Source organism: Pelodiscus sinensis, chromosome 13, assembly GCF_049634645.1.
Source record: "Pelodiscus sinensis isolate JC-2024 chromosome 13, ASM4963464v1, whole genome shotgun sequence".
Lineage (NCBI taxonomy): Eukaryota > Metazoa > Chordata > Testudines > Trionychidae > Pelodiscus > Pelodiscus sinensis.
Window position 1 is genome coordinate 34013474 of NC_134723.1, and position 20527 is coordinate 34034000.

The 20527-nt window shown below is 45.5% G+C and overlaps 2 protein-coding genes across 2 annotated transcripts; one reads left to right on the forward strand and one right to left on the reverse strand.

The window, feature by feature from the left end:
• The first annotated feature begins 7386 nt into the window (after positions 1-7386).
• LOC102453801 (putative ferric-chelate reductase 1) lies at positions 7387-16198 on the forward strand. The gene is made up of 5 exons (XM_006115407.4): positions 7387-7520; positions 10859-10971; positions 12070-12185; positions 12811-12875; positions 16060-16198. Exons 1-5 carry the CDS (start codon positions 7421-7423, stop codon positions 16158-16160), a joined length of 495 nt encoding a protein of 164 aa, XP_006115469.2. The 5' UTR covers positions 7387-7420; the 3' UTR covers positions 16161-16198.
• Positions 16199-17851: 1653 nt separating this feature from the next.
• Positions 17852-20364, reverse strand: NDUFA1 (NADH:ubiquinone oxidoreductase subunit A1). Its single transcript, XM_075941000.1, has 3 exons — positions 20116-20364; positions 19739-19828; positions 17852-17989 (listed from the first exon to the last, which is right to left on the reverse strand). Exons 1-3 carry the CDS (start codon positions 20215-20217, stop codon positions 17969-17971), a joined length of 213 nt encoding a protein of 70 aa, XP_075797115.1. The 5' UTR covers positions 20218-20364; the 3' UTR covers positions 17852-17968.
• Between the last annotated feature and the right edge of the window lie 163 nt (positions 20365-20527).

The window sequence follows — 20527 nt, forward strand, 5'->3', positions numbered from 1 at the left end:
TGTCTCCCTGTTGGACTGGAATTCCAAAAGTGGCTGGCAAAAGGCATCAGAAGAGGATTGTTAACTTAGGTGCTTGACTGTTGAAATGTATCCCAGCCAGAAACCCTACTTCATTGAGGTGAGGTTGACTAACAATGAAGTAATCTGGCAGGACTCTGTGGTTACTTGTTGAGACTGACTAGGGAGTCACCTCTGAAGGGGATGGAAGAATATAAAGGGCCAAAGTGCTATTTGGGCACAGTAGGGATGTAAAAGGTTAATCTGTTAACTGTTTACCTGGTAAGCGTTAGGCTTACTGGAATGCCTACTTGGTAACCAGTTAACCAGCTGTATGGAAGAAGCTGGCAAGAACCTCAGGAGATGAGGACGGTAGTCAGGGTTGCATGATGGGCAGGTGGGACCTGGATGTGTCACAAGGCCCCAGATCCTGGCCCTGGTGGCTCCAGCCCCAGCAGGTAGTATTTCCTTTCATCTCATCTAGCACTTGCAGTACTTTCCTTTATCTTAGACAAGTGAAAGCTGGCTAGAGAGAGAATGACTATGCACTAGGGATATAAATATCAATCAAAACAGTTAACCGGTTAAACAATGAAAATTATATGGTTTAGCCAGTTAACTGTTGATGAGGACAGGGCAGCCTGGGTGGGGTTAGGATTAGGGTTGAAAGCAAGTAGTCAACTAGTAGCATTCTCCCTCTCCCTTACTGCCTCTGTATCAGAGGCAGCAAGGGAGGAGGAAGCAGAAGCTAGTGCTGAGGGGAGCAAGCTTAAAAGCTGGTTCCCCCCGGCACCATCTCCATGGTGCCGCCTGCCCCACCTTGCTGCTGCCTTTATCAGAGGCAGCAGCGTTGGGGGGAAGGAGGGATGCTGGACCCAGCGTGTGCTGGGACTGAGAAAGTCCAGCTCAGTCCCAACTCACAGTGGGTCAGGGAATTACTACCAGTGCAGCTCTGCAGCCCGGCTCTTACATTTAAACTGCAGAGCCATTGTGGGGGTAGCTCCTGGACATAGCTCAAGCCAGGATTGAGTGCCTTATCGACTAATTGTGATACTATTTATATCAACTACACAATTTGCCAGTTACTCACCTCTTAACATCCTTAGTTAGGATTGCTTACTATTGCTGTAGGGTCCAGATCTGCTGAGGCAGGGATGCAGCGTGGCCACGGGAGACGGGAGCTGGTGCTACATTGGGGCGGCTAGGTCCACAGCAGCTAGGTCAGGAACCGCAGTATGGTCAGGAACCAGGGATCCTGGGGCTGGGGTCACTGGGGGTAGGAGGGCTGGGTGGGAGGTAAGGTGCAGGAGCGAGCTGGGGATGGCAGGGCTGGGTGGGATGTAGGGTGCAGGACTGGGCAGGAGCTGGGGTGCAGGAATGGGTTTGGGGGTCTGGGAGGTTGGGAGGGTTCAGAAGTGGGTTGGGAGTGGGAGGGTCTGGACAGGAGGGGGATGCAGGAGCAGGATGGGAGGTGGGGTCTGGGTAAGGGTTGCGGTGGGGCACAGTGCAGCTGGGATATTAGGGCAATCCACATTATCAGCAATTGGGTACTTGGCATCCTTTCCTTTTCTGTCATGTGCTCCCTTCCTCCTCCACAGTTTTCTCACCCTGATCATCACTCACACACTCCCTTTTCCCATCATCTGTCCTGTCCCCTCCCTCTGACTCTTCCTCCAGTGTTGCAGCTGATCCACTTGTGACAGGATCTTTGGGCTTTGTGTTTAATTGATTTCCAAGCTGTCTCCATCTTTCAAAAGATAGGCTGAGGTAGGAAACATGATGAATTGTTCATGGACTGAAAACAAAGCCATGTGATCTGAGTTAGCGCCACCCCCCCCCCCCACCCTCACCCTCACCCTCACCCCCACCCCGACTCCCAGCTAACCTAGAACACAGTGTTCTTACAGCTACCACTCATCTCTTGGCTTCTGTTATTTCCACTCCAATTCATCTAAGGAAGTAGGTTTTACCCCTGAAAGCTCATGACTCGTTATATTTTGGTTAGTCTCTAAGGTACCATGGGACCACTTGTTTTTAAAGTTACAGACTAACACAGCTACTCTTCTGAGATTTTTTTTTTTAGCTACCACTCAGGGTGTCCTTAGAAATGAACTCAGGGTCCCAGTGCTTAGCAACATACAAACAATATTTTAAGGCTCAGATGAGATTCCCCATCCCACCCCCAAACGTGGAGCAATTCAGATCTAAATGTTGGCTTAAGTTCTCTTTTATACTGCAATAGAGTTCCATTTTCTAAAATATCTGTGTGAAACCAAATACTGAGGCAGTTATACTACCAAGTCATCAGTAAGCTGAAATAAAGGCATTATAACATGAGAGGTAAAAGCTGCTTCCCCAGCATGCATATATCAAACCTAAAGAACCTGGTTTTCAGAAGTGCTGAGTACCCTTAATGCCCATTGACTTCAGTGGGCTCTTGAAGTGTTAGCATTTCAGAAAATCCATCCCTTCTCTTCAGCTGTGTCTACACTGGGCCACTTATTCCGGAAAATCAGCCGCTTTTCCGGAATAAGCTGCGAGCTGTCTACACTGGCCCTTGAATTTCCGGAAAAGCAACGATGCTCTACTGTACAAAATCAGCCGCTATTCCGGAAAAACTATTCTGCTCCCGCTCGGGCATAAGTCCTTATTCCGGAACACTGTTCCGGAAAAGGGCCAGTGTAGACAGCCCAGTAGTCTTTTCCGGAAAAAAGCCCTGATCGCGAAAATGGCCATCGGGGCTCTTTTCCGGAAAAGCGCGTCTACATTGGCCACAGACGCTTTTCCGGAAAAAGGGCTTTTCTGGAAAAGCAGCCTGCCAATGTAGACGCTCCTTTTCCGGAAAAACTGAAAACGGAATAGTATTCTGTTTTAAGCATTTCCGGAAATTCATGCCAGTGTAGACACAGCCTTCATGAAGAATGTGTCAGGGGAGGGCCTAATTCTCCCTCCCTCTCCCCCTTCACACACACTGGCTCCACCCTAGTCAAGCATCTCCTGATTTCCCCCAATATGAGGAAAGTAGATCAACATCTTCTATTATTTAATGGCTTTTGTTCTCTGGTTTGCATGCGTCGTACCCCGCAAGGGGGTCAGGGCTGTTTTTCTTTCCTTTTCTCTTTGCCTCAGCCTACAACAAACTCCCTTCCCTTTCCTCACTCTTTAATCTCTCCTCTCTTAGCCTTGAGAAGGGCACTGTAAATTTTTCACCAACAATGTGAACAAATGTGCATTCATTCTTGTCAGCATACAGAGAGCACCTGGCCAGTCTTGGCATTTGCCATGGGAAATAGAGAATTGGAAGAGACGCTTGATTATTCCTTTAATCTTTCTTAATGTTCAGGAATTCTGGCCCATGCATCTTCACCAGCTCCCTTGCATTTTCTAGTACTAATACCTATTGGGTGGAAAGCTGTTTTGTTTTTGTACGTGAGTCTAATCAGAGTAATAGCAATTCAGTGGAAAATGTCACTTCTAAGTGTGTAGAAAGATTGTGATCAGTGAAATGGCTCTCAGTTGTAGGCAATTTCACTGTGATTATGTAAAAAAAAAAGTCGTGGACCTTCCTTCACATTTCCAGGCCACATGTTCATTCTGGCATCATTCACAAGATTAATGCAGGGGGGGCAAACCTTTTTTCTGTCCTGGGTCACACACAAGCAAACAACAACAATAGAAATCTCACTCAACCTCACCTGTAGTCAGGACTGGATTAACACTTCTGGGTGTCCAGGGCTATTCAATGTTATGGGTCCCTCCCTAGACTCTGGAGTGGGGCCAAAATTAAGGGTTCAGAGTGCGGGGGGGGGGGGGTTGAGGCAGTGGGTTGGGTGCGGGAAGGGGTGAGGGCTTCAACTGGAGGTGCAGGGTCTAGGGTAGAGCTGAGGTGTTTGGGGTACAAGAAGGGACTCCAAGCTGCTGCAAGGAGTGTAGGAGGAGGCTCAGGACAGGAGACTGGGGTGGAGTGCAGAGTCTAGGAGGGAGTTAGAGATTTAGATGGAGGGGCTCAGAGCTGGGGCAAGGGATTGGAGTCTATTAGGGGGCAGAGGGAGCTTGCAATGTAGGGTGCTTACCTGGGCAGCTCCCTTTTGGTGGTGGGGGGGAAAGCAGGTGGCTTGGTGCAGTCTGCACTGCCCTGTGATCACCTGTAGGCATCACTCCTGCAGCTCCCATTGGCTGTGGTTCCTGTGCATGGATGGAGTGTTCCCCAGCAAGTTCCTCCCTCCCCACAGCCGGGCAGAGCCAGATAACGTGCAGGGACTTGAGGAGCTGCATCCAGGACCCTGCACTAAAGGGGCCTCAGAAAAAAGATCTGGTCTTTGACAGCCTGGAGATCAGGGTGGGTGTGGGACTTTTACTGGATGAGGGAGGTAACCTGGTGACAGCTGTGGGAAAAGCTGAACCACTCAATGCTTTTTTTGCCGCTGTCTTCACAAAGTCAGCTCCCAGACTACTGCACTAGGCAACACAGTATGGAAAGGAGGTGGGCAGCCTGGTGGAGAAAGAACAGGTTAAGAACTATTTAGAAAAATTGAACATACACAGATCCATGGGGCCAGATCTAATGCATCCGAGGGGACGGAGGGAGTTGGCAGATGGCCAGTGGCTCTGCAATGACATTGTCTTTGAAAACTCGTGGAGATTGGGAGAGATCCTGGACGATTGGAAAAAGGCAAATGTAGTGCCCATCTTTAGAAAGGGAAAGAAGGACAATCCAGGGAACTACAGACTGGTCAGCCTCACCTCAGTCCCTAGAAAAATCATGGAGGGGATCCTCAAGGAATCCATTTTGAAACACTTGGGAGAGAAGAAAGTGATCAGGAATAGTCAACATGGATTCACCAAAGGCAAGTTATGCCTGACCAACCTGATTGCCTTCTATGACAAGGTAACTGGCTCAGTGGACATGGGGTTGATGGATGTGATATACCTTGACTTTAGCAAAGTTTTTGATACGCTCTCCCACAGTATTTTTGCCACCAAGTTAAAGAACTACGGATAGGATAAATGGTTTATAAGGTGGCTAGAAAGATGGCTAGATTGTTGGGCTCAATGGGTAGTGATCAATAGCTCGATGTCTGGTGATCGGTTTCAAGCACAGTGCCCCCAGGATCCATTCTAGGGCTGGTTTTATTCACCATCTTTATTAATGACCTGGATGAGGGGATGGGTTGCACCCTCAGCAAGTTCACAGGTGACACTAAGCTAGGGGGCGAGGTAGATAAGTTGGAGGGTAGGAATAGGGTTCAGAAAGGCCTAGACAAATTGGAGGCTTGGGCCAAAAGACATCTGATGAAGTTCAACAAGGACAAGTAGAGAGTCCTGCACTTGGGACGGCAGAATCCCAAGCATTGCTACAGGCTGGAGACCGACTGACTAAACAGCAATTCTGCAGAAAACGACCTGGGGATTACAGTGGATGAGAAGCTGGATATGAGACAATAGTGCACCCTTGTAGCCAAGAAGACTAATGGCATATTAGGATGCATTAGAAGGAGCATTGACAGCAGATTTAGAGAAGTGAATATTCCCCTTTATTCGGTACTAGTGAGGCTACGTCTGGAGTGTTGCATCCAGTTCTGCCCTCCTCCATAACAGAAAGGATGTGGACACATTGGAGAGGGTCCAGTGGAGGGCAATGAAGATGATTAGGGGGCTGGAGCACATGACCTATGAGAAGAGGCTGAAGGATTTAGGCTTATTTAGTCTGCAGAAGACACTAGCAAGGGGGGATTTGATAGCAGCTTTTAACTCCCTAAAAGGAGGTTCCAAAGAGGATGGAGAGAGGCTGTTCTCTGTAGTGACAGATGAAAGAATGAGGAGCAATGGTCTCAAGTTGCAGTGGGGGAGGCCTAGGTTGAATATTAGGAAAAATTATTGTATTAGGAGGGTGGGGAAGCACTGGAATAGGCTACCAAGGGAGGTGGTAGAATCTCCATCCCTAAAGGTTTTTAAGTCCTAGCTTGACAAAGGCCTGTCTGGGATGATTTAGCTGAGGTTGGTCCTGCTTTGGGCAGGGGTTTGGACTTGATGACCTCATGTGGTCTCTTCCAGCCCTATGGTTCTATGATTCTAACCTAACTTTTATATGGTTAGGAAATGCCGAACAGTTATTGTGATTTTTTTTGTATGATATATTTAAAATAATTACCAAAATGAGTGAAACTACAGGCAGTCCCCGAGTTATGCAGATCCGACTTATGTCGGATCCGCAGTTACGAACGGGGCCCATCTCCCTGGTCTCCAGCAGACCAGGGAGAGGAAGCAAAGCGGCGGAACACGCGGGCAGCGGACAACCCAGACACGTCCCGCGTCCGCTGCCCGCGTGCTCCGTGGCTTTGCTCCCCGTCCTCCTGGTCTGCAGACCAGGGAGACGGGGAGCAAAGCAGAGCAAAGCTGCGGAGCCCGAGGGCAGCAGGACAGCCACGGCGCGTCTGGGCTGTCCCGCTGCCCCCGTGCTCTGCGGCTTTGCTCCAGACGCCTGTGGTACAGCAGCTGGGGCACTGCCAGTTGGTCCCGTAGCTCTGCTCTGGGCGCTACTGGACCAACCCGGCAGCACCCCAGCTGCTCTGCCCCAGGAGTCCTGATTCAGCCACTGCTGGTCAGTTTCTGCAGCAGCTGAATCAGGACGCCTGGGGCAGAGCAGCTTGGGTGCTGCTGGGTTGCTCCAGTAGCGCTGAGGAGCGGCGGCGCTACTGGACCAACCCAGCAGCACCCCAGCTGCTCTGCCCCAGGCGTCCCCAAGTCAGCCGCTTCCGAAACTGACCAGTGGCTGACTACAGGAAGCCCCTGCCCCGGGCTTCCTGGAATCAGCCACTGATCAGTTTCAGCAACAGCTGACTTGGGGATGCCTGGGGTTCTTAAGTTGAATCTGTATGTAAGTCAGAACTGGCGTCCAGATTCAGCCGCGGTTGAAACTGATCAGTTTCAGCAGCGGCTGAATCTGGGCGCCAGTTCCGACTTACATACGGATTCAACTTAAGAACAAACCTACAGTCCCTATCTTGTACGTAACCCGGGGACTGCCTGTAGTATGATTATACTGAATTATTTTGACAAATATGCAGAATTTTGCATTTTTGGGTGCAGAATTCCCCCAAGAGTACCTTATGCAGATAGCAAATAGCTAGAAATCACAGAACACAGCCCTCATTCAGAGAGGGGGTGCACAAAAGGCATTCAAACCCTCATGCTAGAAAATTAATTTGTTGAGGGTAAGTGACTCAGCAGAGCCTTCCTCCTCTTTCCTCTGTGTTAAATGTGTCTGCAATCAGAGAGGATTTATTGTTGATTCAAAGGACAGGCAACCCCAGTCATGGCTTACTGGAATACTTCACTTCTCCTTGGCTACATCATCTTTTGGAATATTATTAGTCCATGTGTTGCTTTTCCAACAGGAGCCCCAGCAACAGCCTGTGAGAATATGATGCCTGTGCATATGGGGGTCCATCCCCAGCCAAGCCCAGCCCCCTATGAGGTCCAGATTGATGCACCTTCTTTCGTGAACAGGCAGATGATTAATGGTAATTAAGTTCCAACTTCTTAACTGGATTGAAAAATTTGCATAAATATACGATTTCTTCATAGTTGTTTGAATTCGGTGTGCTTTCTGTGTAAAAGGAGCAGTATTATTAGCGAGTTTCTCTTTTTCTCCATATTTTCTCCCTAAAATGTGTATAGAAAAACTTCTGTTCAGTGAAATGAATGAAAACCACTGTGTGCAGATTAGCAGAAGAAGAGCAATAGAAATAATCTGAGAACTACTTGCAGAGGAGAACCTGATCTTACAAACACTGTACAAATTATCTTAACATCTGCCTTGTCTGTATGCCCAACAACTAACCATGTTACCGCCGTTTTCAGGGTGTGCAAACTAACTGCATTCTATTATAGTGACGCTGATAATATAGTGATGAATCAGATGAAGGTTAGCCTCTCATAGGATCAGTTCAGCATCTGGCAGGATTGTGTCAATGCCATGAAATGAGTAAAATGCAGGACTAGGTAGCACTTTAAAGACTAACAAGATGGTTTATTAGATGATGAGCTTTCGTGGGCCAGACCCACTTCCTCAGATCAAATAGTGGAAGAAAATAGTCACAACCATATATACCAAAGGATACAATTTTTAAAAAATGAACACATATGAAAAGGACAAATCACATTTCAGAACAGGAGGGGGATGCGGGGGGGGGGGGGGGGAAGGAAGGAAGGTAAGTGTCTGTGAATTGTGATTTGTGATCTGTGAAGTGTCTGGAATGTGACTTGTCCTTTTCATATGTGTTCATTTTTTTTAATTGTATCCTTTGGTATATATGGCTGTGACTATTTTCTTCCACTATTTGATCTGAGGAAGTGGGTCTGGCCCACGAAAGCTCATCATCTAATAAACCATCTTGTTAGTCTTTAAAGTGCTACCTAGTCCTGCATTTTGCTTCAGCTACCCCAGACTAACACGGCTACATTTCTATTACTATGAAATGAGTACTGGATGTTAACAGGTACCAGATAGATAACACCAATAGTTCAGAGATTTGTTTTACACCAAGGGAGGCAGTAAGCAGAAATTAACGACTGCTAGTTCCTTGCTGACCCATGTGAAATGACTTGGTAATCAGAAGCGTAACTGAGGCTAGAGAAGAGAGAAGACTTTCCCACATCCCTTAAGAGAATAATTGTCAGCTTTGGGAACAGAAGCCAGGAGTCCTGACTCCCTGTCCTAGATACTAGTAAAAAGACCATCCTTTCCCCGGCTGACTCGTTCCTGGTTACTTGCTTAGCATACAGTGCAGTGTCTTCTTCAATCCCATTATGTCTCTCATGTCTGTCTTCTTTGCCTCTCTGGCTACCATCTGACCCTCTCTGTCCTCCTTTTCCAAAGGCCCAGACTTCCTCTCTTCTCTTTTCTCCCTAGTCCATTCCTTTTCGGGTTCTTTGTAACCCTTGGTCCTAGAACATAATGGCCACACTGGTTTCGACCGATGGTCCATTTAACCCAGTATCTGGTTAGTGCCAAATGTGTCAGAGGGAATGAACAGAACAGGGCAATTCAGGGGGGAGGGGATGTTCTTAGCAGTGTTGGTGCCCTACACAGCCCAGCACCAGCACTCTCCCCCGCCCCTCCAAGTGGCTGCTCTGTACAAAGAGGGGGCTGAAACAAAGTGGGGAAAGGAGTTCGTGATTCTCCTGGATCTGACACCATTTACTGCAATGGTGTCTGGCCTGTCCGGTCCAGGAGATGTGGCTGGAGTAGAGCCGGCAGTGAGGCATGGGCCGGAGGAGCAGTGGGCAGTCATGCAGCCAGCCAGAGAGAAGCGGCACTTTTAAGGGGCAAGTGCCAATACTCTCTATCTGCCTGCTGTGCAGCTGCCCCCTGCTCTGAGTCCTCTGGCCCCATGAGCATTGCTCACTGCTACTTGGTGAGCATGGGCTGGGCAATGACTTCTGAGGGGGCAGCCAGGGGATGGGGGGGCACTGCACTGTCACTCAGCCGGGGAGGCAGCTGGGGGATGGGGACCGTGCACACAGCTGCATTGGGCAGCATGAAATTTGGTGCAATTTGGTGCCCCACATGGCTGCATGTTTTGTGTATAGGTAGGGACACCCTGATCCCTCCTGTCATTCAGCCCCAGTTTCTGGTAATCAGAGGTTTAGGGATACCCAGAGAGCATGGATAGTATCCCCAACCATCTTGGCTAGTAGCCACTGGTGGACCAATTTTGCAGGAATTTACCTATTTTCTGAACCTAATTGCACTTTCACCCTCACAACATCCCCTGCCAACAAATGCCACAAGTTGACTGTGCATTGAAGGAAGAAGAGCTTCCTTTTATTTGTTTTAAATCTGCTTACTATACATTTCACCAGGTGCCCCCTAGGTCTTAGGTGCATACCACTTCCTCATTCACTTTCTCCACACCATTTCTGATTGTTTAGGCTTTATCATATCCCAATTCTCTTTAGTCATCTCTTTCAGAAGTTGAACCATTCCCAGTTTAATTGCTTTTCTGGAAGCTCTCCCATACTTTTGATGTTTTCATCACCCTTTTCTGAACTGTTTTCAATTCTAATGTATTTTTTGAGAAGAGGTGACCATAACTGCCCAGAGCATTCAAGTCCTGTCTCCTTTTACATCCTGGCTGACTCCTGGAGATGGAATGTGTTGCTGTTCAAGTCCAGGAGGAAGCCTTAGGTGGCTGCTTAGAAACCGCAGGAGCAATATTCCCTCTAAGCTGAGTGCATGGGTAGCCACTCAGGAGAGATTCAAATGCCACCCAGCTGAATAACAGAACCACCACACCTGCCAGCATGTGTTTCTACTGGTGATATATGTCCACACATGCCTTGGTGCACATGGATGGAAAAATTAGAGGGAACACTTCCCAGGAGTATCATTTAGAACAAGTAAAACAAAGCTCCCTGTCCCTAACCCTGCTTATAATCTCAATGGGAACTGCAACCAATTACCCGAAGGAAGAATTTTATCTAAAGCCTTTTTCATTTGATCCCTGTGGTACTTACATTGCCCCAGAAACAACAGTAAAAGAGCACCTCACCCTCCTTTCAGATCCCTGTAACACAGAGAGCTGTTATCATCCCCATTTTGCAGTTGGAAAAAACCAAGGCACAGAGGGACTAAATGACAAACCCAGGGTGCCACACGAAATCAGTGGCAAAGAGGGAATTGAACCAGCTGAGACCCAGGCTGGCATGTAATCACTGGGCTATTTTTGCAGACACAGCTGATGTGCAAAGATACATTTGGTGTATCTTTGGAGTTAATACATGCTAGTGACCATCTGAGAAGCCAGTCCCAGCTATGCATGAGTAACATGTGATAGATGTGTATACTCTCTTCCAGTTCAGATTGTAGGGCCAGGATACAGAGGCTTGTTGCTGGAAGCTCGCACCTTTGGCTCCACTGCTGCACTCGGCAGTTGGCAGAATCCTGCCAATAACACTAAGTTCTTACAGGTAAGCTTGGAGCATCTCATTTCTCACCTTTATGTAGCCTAATGGCATGATAAGGCCAGGAACAGCTCAGTGGTTTGAGCATTGGCCTGCTAAACCCAGGGTTGTGAGTTCGATCCTTGTGGAGGCCATTTGGGGTAAAAATTTGTCAGGGATGGTACTTGGTCCTGCTGTGAAGGCAGGGGACTGGACTCCATGACCTTTCAAGGTCCCTTCCAGCTCTAGGAGATAGGCAATCTCCATTATATGATAGATACTGTGAAATTAAAAGTAGCAAGAGAAATAACATACAACAGCAAAGGTAGCTGGAGACATGAGCTGAATTGGATCCCTAGAAAAGCAGCATGTCCTGCTCTCCTCCCTTATGCAGCCTGAGTTACCATTTACTCTTCTAGCATACACTGCAACTGAGTGCAACCACTGACTGTCAGTCCATACAGCCCAGTTATTGGCCCTGCTGGGTATAGATGAGATTTCCTCCAGGCAGCTGGGCAGAATCCACAGCTTTGCAGGACTTGGATTTCCTCCTCCACTAGTCCCTATTCATATCACAGCTCTCTGGATACCTCATAGTGGAAAATGGAGGGGCCAGTACTTATGTTCTGTGACTTCAGAAGAGCTTGAGCAGGGTGGAAGCATTTGGCTGGATCGGGGCATGTTGCATAGGGGTGTCTGTTACCCAGGCTTCTGGGAATGGGAGGGGAAGTTATAATTGACATGGAAACTGAGGGGATTTATTTCCAGATTGCTTGTAAATGCCCCTAGTGTGGTGGTCCCCACACTTTTCATGTTGTGACCTTCTCTTACTCTAATCTGTCCATGCCCCACTGGGAACAGGGCTGAAAGTAGAAGCCCCAATGGAAGCTAAAGTCAGGGCCTTAAGCAGGGGACAAGGCTGAGGCCAGCATGGGGCTGGACGACATTCCATCCCAGCACCTCATAGCAGCTGGCCCAGGCCCTGCCACACACCCTCCAAAATGTTCAAGGCCACCCTAGGGGGTGTACTCCACAGTTTGGGGACTAATGACTGAGTGTGTGAGACAGATACTTTATTAATAATTACACAGTTAATACATAGATTTGATATTCTTTTCTTTGCAGTGCTCTGGAAACCCAAAAGGTGCAATTACTCATTCGAACACTGAGTTAAAAACAAGCCTCTCTACTTATACCTGGCTGCCCCCGAACTCTGGCTGCCTCCCAGTCATTACATTCATGTAAGCAGCTTTATGAGACCATTCCCTTTTAAATGAAGTCCTCCAATGGACATCTCCAATATATGTTCTTCTCTTTTCTCTATCTATACATTAGTCATAAAAGGTTCAGTTTAATATACAGCAGGATTTTCAAAAACAGCAAAGTGCTCTCAGGGCATAATCCCCATTGACTTTCAGGGTCTTGTGCTTCTAAGCCACTTCTCAAAATTTTACCCTTAATACATTAGGGACTCAATCAGCAGAAGAATTCATCTGTCGGGGGGAAGCTGCACAAAACTAATGAGCTCTGCTTCATACTATTAAGATTGCAAATGATACTATAGCAGAAGTGTTGCTATGCTGCTAGAGGACACTGCAGGAACAGTATTTTGATCCTTGCTGGGGGGTGGAAGGATTTTCCATTGGGAAGTCATCAACCAGTCACAACTAATTTTTCTGTGTGCTGGAAAAGGTGGATTCATTTTTCCATGAGATTAGGCTTACATTACCATTTGCTAATTTTATGAGCAAAGCAGCATCTCAGAACAGCTACAGTAAGGTATTGGACTGTCTTCATGGGTGTGAAGGGGACATCCTCCCATTTTATAACCATATTATGTTGGGGTTTTTTTTCCCTTTTGAACAGAGCAACTGTAGCACAGTCTCGTGAAATTTACTGGCTTGGTGTCAAATCCAAAGTGATGTGGAGAGGTGAGTAATGATTTTTTAATTCCAATTTAAGTCAGTGGATTCTGATACTAATGCAAATGAAAATTAGATGCAACAAGCGAAGAGTCAGAGGATGCTGTATCAGAAATAAAGAGGGTAGTATTTTGTATGGAGTTTGCTTTGAAAATACTTTTCTTCATCACATAAGCTTTCAGTGCAGTTCACTACGATGGAATTTATATATGTAGCTCTTAGTCCATTCTTCTAAATCATTTGTTCCAGCCCACTAATAATCTTTGATGCTCTTCTCTGAACACCTTCCAGTCTGACAATCTCTCTCTATTAACAAGGTGCACAGAACTATATAAAATATACAAGGTCTCAGGTGAAGATATGAATCAAGTGTTATGTATTAAACTATTAGCCACTGCTACTAATGGGAATCTTGCACAGAAAAGGGAAAACAGACTAGTTACTGTAAGAGCTGACTCCTGCATCTGGGAAGGTACAGAAGAGTAATTTGCACCAACAGGAATTTATGTATACAAATATCCAAGTTATCAGAAGAGTGTATTTCTGGTTTGGCTCTTCTCTAGGGAGACTCTCTTTCTCTCAATTCAACTAATAAGAAAACCTTTAACTATGTCAAGAGCCAAATAATGCCTCAAAATAACACTATAGTGAAGGTTGCCTTGAATACTGTTGCACAGCTCATAGGAAAAAGAGCCACTATATCCCATTCAGTGTTAATTATATGAAGTCTTAATCTCTGCAGCTGCTCAAATCTGAAAGCAGAACCATGTTCAACATATTGCTTGAAATCTTAGCTAGGAAATTAATGCAGAACGAATCCTAAGTCTAGCTACTCACCTAAATCACAATTTTCATATGTTCTTTGTTAGTGTTATCCTCTTGCAAAAGACAGCATGCTCGTCTCAGAACGTGTCAATTGCTAGCAGTAAGGATACAAACTACACAGGAACAGTTGCCTGCTAAAGTGGCTCCAACATTAGATGGCTATTCAAGCAACAGGTAGAGGGTGGGAGTAAGACCCTCCTTGATTTGGTTTCTGGATCTGTAACTGAATCAATGGGTAATTCATGTGAAATGTGCCTCAAGGTCACCATCAGTAATACAAGGATAGGCCATTCCCTCCTTACACAGGTGCTGGGGCTTGATCCATTAATGTTTGTGAAGTGCTTTGAGTTCTTGACTCAATACTAAAAGGAAGCAAAATACTGTCACTTCCCCCTCAATACAAAAACATAAGCTCCTTTAAGGTGATTGCTCATTAGTAAGAACAAGTTGAAGGCCGGTATTTTAGAATGTGTCACTGCAACTTGCTTAGGGGTCATTATTCCAGGGCTTTAGGGTGCAGTCAAGAGTTGCTCTTACCTTACATATGAGAAATGGTACTAACAATGACATCATTTTGCCTCTGCAGCATCATAAGAAACTAATCATCACTTCATAGTCCTACCTACCTTCTCCCACCCATCTATCATCATGCGCTTTGTCAATATCACTCTTTAGCCTTCGCCTTCTCTTCCTAAGATATATTCACCCTGAGGCCCACCAGTATTAACACATTGTAATGAAAATGCCATCACCTAGCCCTTATTCAAAGCGAGAAAGAAAGAAAATGCATTACAACACAACCTTCCTTTAGGTTTCCCTATGCAATTCGTGTTGTAAGGTGCACAGGTAAGATCTTGTCTAGTTTGCTATACAATGCTAAGTCCGCTTGTGTAGGCTTAATATAATAAAGGATTTACTTTATGGAAAAATCTGACTAAAAAAACTGCATAGTTCATTAATTTGAGTTTAGCATAAAGGTGGGAGGTGATAATGGCCTATGATATACAGGTCAGACCAGATTATCTAATGGTCTCTACTAGTCTTAAATGCTGATTGTACAGAGAAATTGCATAGTTTGAGGGATGGAACATCTCCTTTCAACTGGCAAAGACAAAGCTCTGAAACAACAAATCATAATTAATTCAAATACTCAGTGAAGGGGACTCAAGATTATCTCCACTATGCTAAGCATCAAGCCTAAGTAATTCACCAAAACATCAGTGTCTAGTTGATGTGCTTTGACACAAACAGCATAGGTAGTAGGGAGGTTAGCACGCATTTACAGGTGGAGTGGAGTGGAGGGGAGGGGAAGGGAGGGAAAAGCTCCTCATGCATACCAGCTCCTGCCTGTTCTCCCCCACCCCGCACCTCTATCAGAGGCAGCAGCATGGAGGGGGGAAGGGGAGGCAGCCCCACAGGGCAGCAAGGGGGGGGTGTATGCACATGTAGTTAGGATTAACCATTAAACCCAGTTGTATTGGTTAATCTTGTTAACTACACACTAACATCCCTAATATGTAGTATCTAAATTTGACATTGTCTCTCATCCAAAAAATTAGCTGTCTTTGTTGTATTCATTCCATCAGTAGATGCTTGATTTAATAGCAAGAACGCTTTTTGGAAATTTATTTAATCTGTTCTAGTATGACTCGTGACTTTCCTGACACAGGAACATTATATTTTAAAACCAACATAAATATTCAAAGATATTCAAAAGCAAGAGACAAAATGTCTCAAGTTAGCAGTAACAAAACAAGGTAACAGTACCCTTTGAAAGCCTGCAACACAGAATAGACAAGGAGTGAGGAAGCAGAGTGAGCAAGGCATTTTATATAGCTGTCAGATTAATAATGAGGTTATTAATACTTAAGATTATCAGGATTATAGTGCAAAATAGCTAGAGCACAAACTAGGCACTTGTCTCACCGTGCTACATTTTCCACTTTGCGACTGATTGTGGGAGTGGAGGCACAGCACAAGGCCTCTCTGTGCTTTGGTTTTTCCCTCTAATCTTAAGTGATAGATATTATTCTTTGCATAAAACATGCTGTAAATGCAAAGTACAGTTTGAAAAGTTTCTTAGAAGTTCATTAATGTCCTGTTCACTGCTTCCATATATCAGCTCCACTTAGCCTGTTAATCCACAGATGTTGGTTGCCTGAAAAACTACAAAGATGATTAGGCATCACTACTAATTGCGAATATGAATGGAACAAATGACAACTACTGTTGCTTTTTCACAGTTGTTGAAACAGAATTAAAGGGGGAGAAGAACTGATGACCACACTATTATCAATGTTTCCTTAATTGTATAATAAAAACTAACTTTAAATTGAAGATAACATCCATTTTGTTTTTTAAACTGCAGATTCTAAAGCTACGTGTGCTGCTGGGAAGTTTACATGGACAATAACTATTGTAACACTGGTGCCTTTCCACTTACTGCTTTTGCCAAGCTTCTTATATTAAGTGTTGGAGTTTAAGAGGATCTAGTCAATGGATAAGGAACAAATGGAGACCCCATATACAATCACTGCATTTGATTCTGCCATGAAGTGAATTCCGGAAGCCTAAGACCATTGTTTATACACAAGTTATACTGGTTTTTAAACTATACCATAATAGTTAAAGTAATACAACCCTCTACTATGCAGGTATGCTGGTACATCTTCCTACAGGAATATTATACCCATATAACAATGTCCTCTCTAGGGGGTAGAACCCTCACAACCCTAACCAGTGCACTTTTAATGTTATTTGATGTGTGTGTAGACTAAGACTAAAGATGTGTAACACAAAGGCAATGATAGAGCAGCTAAAATTGATTTGAAAAAAAATTAATGCCATGACTTCAACTCCATTCTAAATTAGAACATATACAAGATCACCACTTTTACTTTGTATCAGGAATGATATATCCGGACACTGTATCAATATTATTGTATTAATACAATGAGTACAGCTAGGGCATCTCTGGTCCAGCACCCTCAGGACCTGAGCAGTCCTGAACCACGGAGCTGCTGTACCAGGGGAGATCAAGGCTCCCCACTATGCTGACCAGCCACTCCCTGCCAGCCACAGATTTTGCCAGACCAGAGTGTCCTGGATTTTAGAGGTTCAACCTCTAGTACAAAACATCTATAGAATTAACAGGCAATGACTTGCTGCTATAATATCATTATTCCTCAGTTATTTTATCCTATCTAAATAGGCACTGTATTCACTTCTGGTTCAAGCTAATGATACATTAACAGTAAGAAGCAGTGAGACACTCAAATTTCTCAAAAGGCAGGTCATTTCATTAAGTAATCCCTATATTGCTACTACTCTTTGCAACCTCTCAGTTTTGAGAAGGGTAATGTTCCCTTTAAAAGCATCATCTCCTGCTGTCATGTTATAACAGCTTTGTAACAAAGACGACATTAAGGCTTAGCATTGCTCATTGCAAGCTAATATCATGAGGGTGCACACAACCTATTCAATAAATGGTTATTTCTGCTATTTAGAGCAGCTTAGTAGTCTTAGTTTATCTGCAGTTACACAGCTTACTGAAAATAACAGGTATATAAATAAGATATTTATTTCCTTGTGTGAAAGTAGACTGAATTATAAAGTAGAATGAATTAAAGAAATGTTTGTTCCTTTAGCAGGAAGAGAGATGTTAAGGTAAAGTTGTTTGTGTGCAAGCAGGAAGGAAGATGTTAAGGCAGAGGACAATGGTTCCACTTAAGGGTGATAGTGGGACATTAACAGGAGATTGGTAAGAGTTAATAAGGAAATGAGGTATTTGACTGACCCCAGGTAACCTTGTCAGTTCATGCCCTTTTTCAATCCTTGGTCTGCTCGCCTCTTTTATCTATATAAATAAGATGACGTGGGTTTCTGTGAGGGCTCACTCTTTCTGGATGTATTAGCAAAGCGCTTTGCTAATAAAACAGTGGTCTACGAAAATCGTGAGTCCTGCGTCTAACTTTGACACTTGTCACTCCGCTAACTTTTGTTGCAAGTTTCTTAATTGAAAGCACATTTATAATGCTGAGTAATTGCCTAACTCTGCTGTATCCCTTTTTGTATGTTTGATTACAGAATATTTACGGGCAACTTTATTTCCAGTATACACGTCTAAAAGTTATACCAATAAAACAAGTGCAGAGACCCACTTTCACTGTGTAGGTTTATGTGCAACATATAACACATTGCATAAATATAAATTCATGTTTACTGCAGCCAAACTGCTTTGAACAGGAACTAGGACTCTTCACTCAGTGAACTGCTTCTTAGTCAATGTTCTCCAATCCCTGAAAAATATGTGAAACATTAATTATCCATACAGAACAAATAACACACTCAATACAAGTCTGTATACAAGTCTCAGAAAGTACAAATCAATTTACTACTCTTTTTCTAACTATACATTCCTCAGCGAAATAAGTTCACATGTTTTTTCAAACATGATATTTTTTAAGTGGGGGAAGGGGATCACTAAAACACAAAGGATGGGAATAATACTAGGCAAACCAATGTGATAGCATCATAGAAATTACAAAGGGACGAGACCCATTTCATTAAGAATACCTCTTGCAAATTACACCATCCCTATTTATTATGGCTAAAGGTGATTTGAAAAGGTTTTTAAAAAAATTCACACACACATGCACACCTCCCCCTTGTGCTAACATTTAAGTTTTGTCTGCTCAGGAACACTATGCTAACCTCAGAACCAGTGCTAATACATTACTTTAGTAGATAATGAAAAGTTGAGCAATTCATAGGAAAAGAAATTTAACCTGTTTTTATTAATCCCTATTTCACTTCAGTGACTAAACAGGGCTTTTGGAATGGAAGTAACAAATTAAATATTCCAATCCCTTTTGCTAATGTAATAGCTCATAGTACACATCCCCAGAAACATAAAAAAGATCAACACTTCTAATAAAGTATTACAACCTTTCTTGTTAAGTTAAAGCAACAAATATAGGCTCTTAAAGCCCCTTGCAGGTCATCTCTAAGGGCATGTCTACACAGCAGGGCTGAAGTCGAATTAACCTACACAACTTAAGCTAAGCAATTGATGTAGCTGAAGTAGAAATAACTTAACTCGGCTTTTGGCGCTATCTACACAGTAGGAAGTCAAAGGAAGAACACTTTCCCTTTGACTTCCCTTACTCCTCGTGAAAATGAGGGTTACCATGAGTTGGAGTAAGAAGTCCTCTAGCATGACATTATTTCAAAATAAAGGCTTGTAGTGTAGACGTCAGTTATTCTGAAATATTAAGGGTACATCTACACAGCAGTGTTAACAGAAGCAAGAATGCACTGATCAAGTGAAGATGAAAAGAAATTAATGCTAAAAGAGGCTTAGGGGTTTGCAAAGATCACATCCATATCTGAAGTCCCCAAAACAAGCCAGTCCATTGATTAGTTGTACGACTAATTTGAAATTTAAAAATAAGCACTTGATTTATGCTCCAGTTAGCAGGCTGAGTTCTACCCTCAGTTATCATCAGGACTGGTGACTTCAGACTAAAGTAACAGAGAGGAGAACCCATCCAAAAGTCTAATACAATGGTGGGCAATCTGCGGCCCTATGTATGACCTGTGAGACATTTTATTTTCCATTACCAGATTCTGCTGGTTTCCAGTCACATAGTTTTTTTTCCTACTTGCTATTGCTAAAATGATATGCACATAAAGCAAGGGCACGTGAGGGGAGGTGCATGCTTATTGCACACAACATGGAGGGAGAGTAGGGCACTCCCCTCCATCCAATCAAAGCGCCGTTCCAACTCAAATCAGCACCCCCTGCAAATTCCGGACCTGCAAGTGCAAACAGCAAGCCCACCCTATGACAATCTGGCAACCCAGCAAGCTGGAGGGCCACCGATGCGGCCTCTCTGCAGTCTAGGTTGCCCGTGGTTGGTCTCGCTCAGCTCACACCGTAACAAAGGCTCAATGCGGAGCCCTACAGCTGTCGTTTTCCTCTCCCGGTTGGGGGACTTGTGAGGAGCCTGCTTTGTAGCTATAGCGCCGCGCGGGAAGGGATTTACCTTGGTCCGGAAATACTCGTTAACCCCGGAGAGGCGCCTGTCTCGCTCCATCAGGTACCACTGGTAGGTGACACGCGCAATCCGCTTCTCCTGCGCACACAGAGCAACGGTCACCTCCGCGGGACGGCGCGTGGACAGCGAGCACGGGGGGCGCTGCCCGGTCGACAGGCGCGCGCCCCGGGCAAAGCCCCGGAGTGGGGGGGGAGGGGCACAGGCGCAGCAAACGTTAAAGCAGCTCTCGCGGCGTCAAGCGCTGCAGGGGCGAAGCGGCTGGTGCCGGGCTAGGAAGCGGCCCCCGTTTCCTCACGCCTCAGCTAGCACCCCCTCCCCTCCCCTCCCCTCCACCGGGACCGGCCCAACCCCGCCCCGCTCCTGACCTTGCCCCCGTTGCAGTATCTGTGGATGTAGATGAGGGACAAGCCGGGCATGGCCAGGAACACGCCCATGAGGCCCGCCGCGGGCAGGATCTCGTACCACATCCCGCCGTCGGCTCCAACCGCTTCCCTGACCGCTGCGTGAGGCAGAGGCCGGGAAAGGCCTTCAGCCGCGCATGCGCCTCAGCCCAGCGCAGACCGCCGCCTTCCCATCATGCACCGCGACGGTGGGTCGCCGCCATTGTGCCGAGGCCAAAGGCTGCTGGGCGTGTCAACAACTGCGGTCGGGCGGGGCTAGATCCCTGCAGTGACTGGGGCGGGGGCCGCGCTCGCCGTCCCATTAGGCTTAGCACAGGGCGGGGCTGGGAAGTTCCCATGGCCCCGCCCCCCTGGCCTGCCCGCTAGTAACTTCAGG

Bases quoted from the DNA above. Each gene is read 5' to 3' on its own strand.
- LOC102453801 (XM_006115407.4), top strand. From the start codon at position 7,421: ATGATGCCTGTGCATATGGGGGTCCATCCCCAGCCAAGCCCAGCCCCC. The intron at 10,972-12,069 runs GTAAGCTTGGAG...TTTTCTTTGCAG, and splicing joins ATAACACTAAGTTCTTACAG to TGCTCTGGAAACCCAAAAGG. The intron at 12,876-16,059 runs GTGAGTAATGAT...TTTAAACTGCAG, and splicing joins ATCCAAAGTGATGTGGAGAG to ATTCTAAAGCTACGTGTGCT.
- NDUFA1 (XM_075941000.1), bottom strand. From the start codon at position 20,217: ATGTGGTACGAGATCCTGCCCGCGGCGGGCCTCATGGGCGTGTTCCTG. The intron at 19,829-20,115 runs GTCAGGAGCGGG...CTGTGTGCGCAG, and splicing joins GATACTGCAACGGGGGCAAG to GAGAAGCGGATTGCGCGTGT. The intron at 17,990-19,738 runs GTAAATCCCTTC...CATATTTTTCAG, and splicing joins ACGAGTATTTCCGGACCAAG to GGATTGGAGAACATTGACTA.